The 10,222-nt window shown below is 48.2% G+C and overlaps 2 protein-coding genes across 2 annotated transcripts in view; both read right to left on the reverse strand.

Annotated features, from left to right (window-relative positions):
* Window positions 1-10,222, reverse strand: part of LOC139571508 (5-hydroxytryptamine receptor 1D) — a 22,525-nt gene that overhangs the window by 8,429 nt on the left and 3,874 nt on the right. The gene's annotated exons all lie outside the window — the stretch shown is intronic.
* On the reverse strand, window positions 5,140-9,587 carry LOC139569662 (collagen alpha-1(IX) chain-like). Its single transcript, XM_071391071.1, has 5 exons — window positions 9,515-9,587; window positions 8,722-8,757; window positions 8,568-8,624; window positions 7,976-8,029; window positions 5,140-5,199 (listed from the first exon to the last, which is right to left on the reverse strand). The coding sequence occupies exons 1-5, from the start codon at window positions 9,560-9,562 to the stop codon at window positions 5,140-5,142; spliced, it is 255 nt and encodes an 84-aa protein (XP_071247172.1). The 5' UTR covers window positions 9,563-9,587.

The following is a 10,222-nucleotide window of genomic DNA, read 5'->3' on the forward strand; positions in this document are numbered from 1 at the left end:
TTATCACTACAGACATTCTGTTATATTATCTCTATAGACAGTCTGTTATCTCTACAGACAGTCTGTTATAGTATTTCTATCTATCTTGGAATCCAAGATGGCGTAGCAGTCGGACGTGTATTTGTCTTGTCTTGTCCCGTGTAAATAGTCCTCGTATTTTTCGTATACATTTCGTATATATTTTAATTTCACTTTCCATCTAGGAACTGAATATACATTCCTACATTCCGCCTCACCCAATGTGGTACGGACCTGCTATTTTTTATACTTTAGAACCGTAACCCCAATCAGAAGCTAGCCAGATAACTAGCTACTAGCTAGTAGTCAGTTAGCCACTGCTGCGGTCTTCACCCTTAACTCGGACACAGCCAGCTTCAGCCCGGGCCAATACCTGCCAGTCTGCAAGCGCGATATCAACCCAGAGCATATAGGACTGCTTTTTCTCTACCACATCACCGGATTCCTGACGCAAGCTCTGGACAATTACACCGTATCATCACAGCTAGCTAGCTGCAACCGAGTGGCTACTACTGGCTAACACCTCTGTCCCGAAGCAAGCACCAGTTAGCCTTGAGCTAGCCTCGAGCTAGGCCCATCTGCCGGCTAGCCGAAGAGGTCTACCAGCAAATTCTTGGGCTACAATACCTCTTTTGCCAATTGGACTGGACCTTTTTTTGCCGACACAGAGCCCTGCCAATCCATCACAACTGGTCTAAATCAGCTACAAGCTAATTTAGCCATTTTTTTGCCGCTGCTAGTAGCTTTTACCTTCTGCACAGACACCAGCCCTGTTATTAGCCTGGATATTACTCACCAATTTACCAGCATCGGACTGTCTCTCGACAACAACGCCGGATTCCTGCCGTAATCCCTGAGCCACTACTTCTGATCCTCACAGCTAGCTTGCAGCTAGCGCAGCTAGCGCCACTGCCACGAAGCTAGCACCAGTTAGCAAACACAATTCTACAATTCACAACCTCTCTTTCGCCACCGCCATCCGGCTTGGATTCTCTGTCGACACGACCACGTCTGAGCAGACCCCCTCCGTCTGAGCAGACCACCCCCCGGGCTACTAACTTTAAACGCCGCGTGCTAGCTTAGTGGAGGCCTCCCTGCTCCATCTACGGCTGCCCCCTGGACACTATGATCACTCGGCTACATAGCTGATGCCTGCTTGACTGTCCATTAATTCACGGTACTCCATTCTGTTTATTTGTGTTTTATCTGTCGGCTCTGTGCTTTAACTCAGGATCTGTGTGTAGTTAATCCGACCCTCTCTGCCTAGTCGTCGCCATTTTTACCTGTTGTTGCTGTGTTAGACTAGCACCCTGTTATTGCTGATGTTATCTTACCTGTTGTTTTAGCTAGCTCTCCAATTCAAGACCTGCAATCACTTTATGCCTTATTGTATGTCTCTCTCAAATATCAATATGCCTTGCATACTGTTGTTCAGGCTAGTTATCATTATCATTGTTTTGGTTTGCAATGGACCCTGTAGTTCCACTCTCCGTACCTCTGATACCTCCTTTGTCCCACCCCCCACACATGCGGTGACCTCACCCATTGAGACCAGCATGTCCAGAGATACAACCTCTCTTATCATCACCCAGTGCCTGCTGGCCTCCGCTGTACCCGCGCCCCACCATACCCCTGTCTGCACATTATGCCCAGAATCTATTCTACCACGCCCATAAATCTGCTCCTTTTATTCTTTGTCCCCAACGCTCTAGGCGACCAGTTTTGATAGCCTTTAGCCGCACCCTCATCCTACTACTCCTCTGTTCCTCGGGTGATGTGGAGGTAAACCCAGGCCCTGCATGTCCCCAGTCACCCTCATTTGTTGACTTCTGTGATCGAAAAAGCCTTGGCCTCATGCATGTCAACATCAGAAGCCTCCTCCCTAAGTTTGCCTTACTCACCGCTTTAGCACACTCTGCCAACCCTGATGTCCTTGCCGTGTCCGAATCCTGGCTTAGGAAGGCCACCAAAAATTCTGGGATTTCCATACCCAACTATAACACTTTCCGTCAAGATAGAACTGCCAAAGGGGGAGGAGTTGCAATCTACTGCAGAGATAGCCTGCAAAGTTCTGTCATACTTTCCAGGTCTATGCCCAAACAGTTTGAACTTCTAATTTTAAAAATTAATCTCTCCAGAAATAAGTCTCTCACTGTTGCCGCCTGCTACCGACATCCCTCAGCTCCCAGCTGTGCCCTGGACACCATCTGTGAATTGATCGCTCCCCATCTAGCTTCAGAGTTTGTTCTGTTAGGTGACCTAAACTGGGATATGCTTAACACCCCGGCAGTCCTACAATCCAAGCTTGATGCCCTCAATCTCACACAAATCATCAAGGAACCCACCAGGTACAACCCTAAATCCGTAAACATGGGCACCCTAATAGACATTATCCTGACCAACCTGCCCTCCAAATACACCTCTGCTGTCTTCAATCAAGATCTCAGCGATCACTGCCTCATTGCCTGTATCCGCCACGGGTCCGCGGTCAAACGACCACCCCTCATCACTGTCAAACGCTCCCTAAAACACTTCTGCGAGCAGGCCTTTCTAATCGACCTGGCCCGGGTACCCTGGAAGGATATTGACCTCATCCCGTCAGTTGAGGATGCCTGGTCATTCTTTAAAAGTTACTTCCTCACCATATTAGACAAGCATGCTCCGTTCAAAAAATGCAGAACCAAGAACAGATATAGCCCTTGGTTCACTCCAGACCTGACTGCCCTCGACCAGCACAAAAACATCCTGTGGCGAACTGCAATAGCATCGAAGAGCCCCCCGCGATATGCAACTGTTCAGGGAAGTCAGGAACCAATACACGCAGTCAGTCAGGAAAGCAAAGGCCAGCTTTTTCAAGCAGAAATTTGCATCCTGTAGCTCTAACTCCAAAAAGTTCTGGGATACTGTAAAGTCCATGGAGAACAAGAGCACCTCCTCCCAGCTGCCCACTGCACTGAGGCTAGGTAACACGGTCACCACCGATAAATCCGTGATAATCGAAGACTTCAACAAGCATTTCTCAATGGCTGGCCATGCCTTCCTCCTGGCGACTCCAACCTTGGCCAACAGCCCCGCCCCCCCCCCGCTGCTACTCGCCCAAGCCTCCCCAGCTTCTCCTTTACCCAAATCCAGATAGCAGATGTTCTGAAAGAGCTGGAAAACCTGGACCCATACAAATCAGCTGGGCTTGACAATCTGGACCCCCTATTTCTGAAACTGTCCGCCGCCATTGTCGCACCCCCTATTACCAGCCTGTTCAACCTCTCCTTCGTATCATCTGAGATCCCCAAGGATTGGAAAGCTGCCGCGGTCATCCCCCTCTTCAAAGGGGGAGACACCCTGGACCCAAACTGTTACAGACCTATATCCATCCTGCCCTGCCTATCTAAGGTCTTCGAAAGCCAAGTCAACAAACAGATCACTGACCATCTCGAATCCCACCGTACCTTCTCCGCTGTGCAATCCGGTTTCCGAGCCGGTCACGGGTGCACCTCAGCCACGCTCAAGGTACTAAACGATATCATAACCGCCATCGATAAAAGACATTACTGTGCAGCCGTCTTCATCGACCTGGCCAAGGCTTTCGACTCTGTCAATCACCATATTCTTATCGGCAGACTCAGTAGCCTCGGTTTTTCTAATGACTGCCTTGCCTTGTTCACCAACTACTTTGCAGACAGAGTTCAGTGTGTCAAATCGGAGGGCATGTTGTCCGGTCCTCTGGCAGTCTCTATGGGGGTACCACAGGGTTCAATTCTCGGGCCGACTCTTTTCTCTGTATACATCAATGATGTTGCTCTTGCTGCGGGCGATTCCCTGATCCACCTCTACGCAGACGACACCATTCTATATACTTCCGGCCCTTCCTTGGACACTGTGCTATCTAACCTCCAAACGAGCTTCAATGCCATACAACACTCCTTCCGTGGCCTCCAACTGCTCTTAAACGCTAGTAAAACCAAATGCATGCTTTTCAACCGTTCGCTGCCTGCACCCGCACGCCCGACTAGCATCACCACCCTGGACGGTTCCGACCTAGAATATGTGGACATCTATAAGTACCTAGGTGTCTGGCTAGACTGCAAACTCTCCTTCCAGACTCATATCAAACATCTCCAATCCAAAATCAAATCAAGAATCGGCTTTCTATTCCGCAACAAAGCCTCCTTCACTCACGCCGCCAAACTTACCCTAGTAAAACTGACTATCCTACCGATCCTCGACTTCGGCGATGTCATCTACAAAATAGCTTCCAATACTCTACTCAGCAAACTGGATTCAGTTTATCACAGTGCCATTCGTTTTGTTACTAAAGCACCTTATACGACCCACCACTGCGACCTGTATGCCCTAGTCGGCTGGCCCTCACTACATGTTCGTCGTCAGACCCACTGGCTCCAGGTCATCTACAAGGCTATGCTAGGTAAAGTGCCGCCTTATCTCAGTTCACTGGTCACGATGGCTACACCCACCCGCAGCACGCGCTCCAGCAGGTGTATCTCACTGATCATCCCTAAAGCCAAAACCTCATTTGGACGCCTTTCCTTCCAGTTCTCTGCTGCCTGCGACTGGAACGAATTGCAAAAATCTCTGAAGTTGGAGACTTTTATCTCCCTCAACAACTTTAAAAATCTGCTATCCGAGCAGCTAACCGATCGCTGCAGCTGTACATAGTCCATCTGTAAACTACCCACCCAATTTACCTACCTCACCCCCCATACTGCTTTTATTTATTTACTTTTCTGCTCTTTTGCACACCAGTATCTCTTCTTGCACATGATCATCTGATGATTTATCACTCCAGTGTTAATCTGCTAAATTGTAATTATTCGATTTATTGCCTACCTCATGCCTTTTGCACACATTGTATATAGATTCTCTTTTTTTTTCTACCATGTTATTGACTTGTTTATTGTTTACTCCATGTGTAACTCTGTGTTGTCTGTTCACACTGCTATGCTTTATCTTGGCCAGGTCGCAGTTGCAAATGAGAACTTGTTCTCAACTAGCCTACCTGGTTAAATAAAGGTGAAATAAAAAAAATAAATAAAAGACAGTCTGTTATATTATCTCTACAGACAGTCTGTTATATTATCTGTTAAAGGTAGGTTAATGAGAGTATCAAACCGTTGGGCCCTGGGATCCGAGGTCCCCTGTGGTTCCCTGGTCCCCCTCTTCACCCTAGAGAGAGAGAGGTAACATGCAGACGTCAGTAAGATGAACAACTGCGTACAGAGACATTGAAACATAAGTAGGTACATTTATAGGAGGATAGAAATATGGATTTCAAATGTAAGCTGTTTCAAAACAACATTAATGGCTGCTAAACAACTCCCATGGACTTTAAATCAATGTTCCTACAGCCTCGTTGACTCAGATACATGACACACTTTTCAATGAAATAGACTCTACCGCTGATCACATTGCCAAAGGTGTGAGTACTGTCATCTGTCAGAGACAACACGCTTTGACTTGTGAGTGAAAAGCATGCATGTTCTACACCAGACACCCTTCAATAGAGCCACTAAGCAAGGCTGAGTTCTATACATGGAGAAAGTCATTTACAGTCTTGAATCCAGACAGACAGACAGTGAATGGAGTTACAGGCCACTAGGTGATGAAGTGACTTGGGTATAGAACTGAACTTATTTCCTTATATATGGATGTATGGAACCATTACAGGGCTGAGAGTGGATGTGTTAGCATGGCATTCCATATCAACCATAACCCCTGCATCACTAACATGGTCTGCGTCCCAAATCGCACCCTAATCCCTATAAAGTGCTCTATTTTTTTAACCAAATCAAATCAAATCAAGTTTATTTTATATAGCCCTTCGTACATCAGCTAATATCTCGAAGTGCTGTACAGAAAGCCTAAAACCCCAAACAGCAAGCAACGCAGGTGTAGAAGCACGGTGGCTAGGAAAAACTCCCTAGAAAGGCAACATAGGGCTCATAAGTAGAGCACTCTGTAGGGAATGAGGTGTCATTGGGGACGCAGACATGGAAATAGATTACTTTCAGTCAGCATATCACTCACAGCCTTTCTAAATGCAATGAGGCAAAAAAAAATTAAAGAGTGAGGTTTATGTTGTGCAGAGATCCTATAGCAGGTAGAGATCCCATAGCAGGCAGAGATCCTAAAGCAGGTAGAGATCCTATTGCAGGCAGAGATCCTAAAGCAGGTAGAGATCCTGTAGCAGGCAGAGATCCTATAGCAGGCAGAGATCCTATAGCAGGCAGAGATCCTATAGCAGGTAGCCTATAGCAGGCAGAGATCCTATAGCAGTCAGAGATCCTATAGCAGGCAGAGATACTATAGCAGGCAGAGATACTATAGCAGGTAGAGATCCTATAGCAGGCAGAGATCCTATAGCAGGTAGAGATCCTATAGCAGGCAGAGATCCTATAGCAGGCAGAGATCCTATAGCAGGTAGAGATCCTATAGCAGGCAGAGATCCTATAGCAGGCAGAGATCCTATAGCAGGCAGAGGTCCTATAGCAGGTAGAGATCCTATAGCAGGCAGAGATCCTATAACAGGTAGAGATCCTGGCCGCATGGATCTCAGGCCCTTACCGCATGGATCTCAGGCCCTGACCGCATGGATCTCAGGCCCTGACCGCATGGATATCAGGCCCTGACCGCTTGGATCTCAGGCCCTGACCGCATGGATCTCAGGCCCTTACCGCATGGATATCAGACCCTGTCAGCATGGATCTCAGGCCCTTACCGCATGGATCTCAGGCCCTGACCGCATGGATATCAGGCTCTGTCAGCATGGATCTCAGGCCCTGACCGCATGGATCTCAGGTCCTGTCAGCATGGATATCAGGCCCTGTCAGCATGGATCTCAGGCCCTGACCGCATGGATCTCAGGCGCTTACCGCATGGATCTCAGGCGCTTACCGCATGGATCTCAGGCCCTTACCGCATGGATCTCAGGCCCTTACCGCATGGATCTCAGGCCCTGACCGCATGGATATCAGGCCCTGACCGCATGGATCTCAGGCCCTGACCGCATGGATCTCAGGCCCTGACCGCATGGATCTCAGGCCCTGACCGCATGGATCTCAGGCCCTGACCGCATGGATATCAGGCCCTGACTGCATGGATATCAGGCCCTGACTGCATGGATCTCAGGCCCTGACTGCATGGATATCAGGCCCTGACCGCATGGATCTCAGGCCCTGACCGCATGGATATCAGGCCCTGACTGGATGGATATCAGGCCCTGACTGCATGGATATCAGGCCCTGACTGCATGGATCTCAGGCCCTGACTGCATGGATCTCAGGCCCTGACCGCATGGATATCAGGCCCTGACTGCATGGATCTCAGGCCCTGACTACATGGATCTCAGGCCCTGACTGCATGAATCTCAGGCCCTGACCGCATGGATCTCAGGCCCTGACTGCATGGATATCAGGCCCTGACTGCATGGATCTCAGGCCCTGACTGCATGGATCTCAGGCCCTGACCGCATGGATATAAGGCCCTGACTGCATGGATCTCAGGCCCTGACCGCATGGATATAAGGCCCTGACCGCATGGATCTCAGGCCCTGACTGCATGGATATCAGGCCCTGACTGCATGGATCTCAGGCCCTGACTGCATGGATCTCAGGCCCTGACCGCATGGATATCAGGCCCTGACTGGATGGATCACAGGCCCTGACTGGATGCATACTGACAGCTAAGAAGTAGCAGTGAGAGTATTTCTTCTAATGTCTAATCTGAATATCTTGGTCAGTCAAGATTTAAAGCTGATCTCATGAAGCATCACATGAAGCAATGAGACCATAGGAGCTACAAAGCTCCAAGCTTATTCTATGTCATGGAAACATCTGGTCTGGTTTTCCAGAAACAGACTAAACCTAGTTCTGGACAAAGTCATTTTAATGTAGTGTAGGTTTTTGTTCAGTTCTCTGAATGTGTATCAAATGTAAGCCCTTACCTTGTGCCCTTGTTTCCCAGGCTCTCCTCCTTCCCCTTTGACTCCTTTGTGACCCTAGAAAACAGAGGAACATGAAGCTTAAACACCCTCCCCAATCTCTATCACATATCACTGTTAGACTATCATTATACTAACTGTCAAGACAATAGATTTAAACCAATGACTTCTGTGAGGCCGTAGGTTGAAGCAGCTATGGTTACCATTAGCACAATATATGATAACTTATGAGACCAAGCTATCAATACAACACTGGCTATGTTCCAATGCCCTTCCTAGCATACCACTGAGAACGTTTATCCATTACATAAGTTAACCCACTGTTCCTAGACCAGTTAACCCACTGTTCCTAGACCAGTTAACCCACTGTTCCTAGACCAGTTAACCCACTGTTCCTAGACCAAACCCACTGTTCCTAGACCAGTTAACCCACTGTTCCTAGACCAGTTAACCCACTGTTCCTAGACCGTCATTGAAAATAAGAATTTGTTTTTAACTGACTTGCCTAGTTAAATAAAGGTAATATATATATATATGATAACACTAGTGGGGGCATGCATTGTCCTTGGCCCCTGACCCCTGACCCTTGACTCACCTTCATGCCAGGGAGACCGGGATGACCAGGTGTTCCAGGTGGACAGGCACCAGGGCACTAAACAGCAGCAGGATAAATCAACAGGGTCAGATAATCACTCATACGTGTAATGCCAGGCACTGAGTTGTGTGAACTTGAATGAACAAAGTCTTACCAGCTCGGCACTCAAATCCTGCATCCCTGCTGCACCCTGAAAAACACATAATTTTGAGAATTGTTAATCAGTTGATTAGGAAGAGTAGATGACTGTTCAACGTGACACACTAACAGCTCACGATATTCTCTGGATGTGCTTGTCAACATATCACCAACTAGGGACGTAACACGTAACACCGTGACAGTAACACACGTAACACGGTGACAGTGATCCACAGATGTACTACTCACTTTAGGCCCTGCTGATCCACAGATGTACTACTCACTCTGGGCCCTGCTGATCCACAGATGTACTACTCACTCTGGGCCCTGCTGATCCACAGATGTACTACTCACTCTGGGCCCTGCTGATCCACAGATGTACTACTCACTCTGGGCCCTGCTGATCCACAGATGTACTACTCACTCTGGGCCCTGCTGATCCACAGATGTACTACTCACTCTAGGCCCTGCTAATCCACAGATGTACTACTCACTCTGGGCCCTGCTGATCCACAGATGTACTACTCACTCTGGGGCCTGCTGATCCACAGATGTACTACTCACTCTGGGCCCTACTGATCCACAGATGTACTACTCACTCTGGGCCCTGCTGATCCACAGATGTACTACTCACTCTAGGCCCTGCTGATCCACAGATGTACTACTCACTTTAGGCCCTGCTGATCCACAGATGTACTACTCACTCTAGGCCCTGCTGATCCACAGATGTACTACTCACTCTGGGCCCTACTGATCCACAGATGTACTACTCACTCTGGGCCCTACTGATCCACAGATGTACTACTCACTCTGGGCCCTACTGATCCACCAGGTCCTGTTGGTCCTCTCACTCCCATAGCACCCTGTGGTAACGGACACAGAAAGCAGATCAAACAAACAGAGTATGAGAATCCATCCCCATTCACCTTTTGATTGATGTTCCTGACAGAGGAGGTACTGTACATCACAGGAGGTTGGTGGCACCTTAATTGGGGGGGAGGGGCTCGTCCACGGGCTGGAGCGGAATTAGTGGAACGGTATCAAATACATCAAACACATGGTTTCCATGGTTTCCAGGTGTTTGATGCCATTCCATTCACTCCGTTCCAGCCGGTATTATGAGGCATCCTCCTCAGCAGCCTCTTATGCTGTACATCCAATCAGACATATTTGGCCCTAAGACTCCAGCTCCCAAACTATCTACATACAGTGCTTGAAGTGGACTGAAATATGAGCTGGTACTCAGGATTTTAGGGTCCAGTACTGTTTATATTCAGCTGCCGGAAATCAAGCAGGAGAAAAGCACCAGTCTGTTCCAGCCCAATTCAAGCTCTGTCCACATAGAGAATCACTATGTCCTGACTGAGGATCTATATGTCCTGCGGATCGTTAGTTGATGAGGAGTGTGAGGTGATGAGGATCGTTTAGGTATTTGTATTTATTAAGGATCCCCATTAGCTGCTGATCGTTAGGTGATGAGGATCGTTAGGTGATGAGGATTGTTAGGTGATGAGGAT

Source organism: Salvelinus alpinus, chromosome 3 (genome assembly GCF_045679555.1).
Source record: "Salvelinus alpinus chromosome 3, SLU_Salpinus.1, whole genome shotgun sequence".
In the NCBI taxonomy this organism is placed as follows: domain Eukaryota; kingdom Metazoa; phylum Chordata; class Actinopteri; order Salmoniformes; family Salmonidae; genus Salvelinus; species Salvelinus alpinus.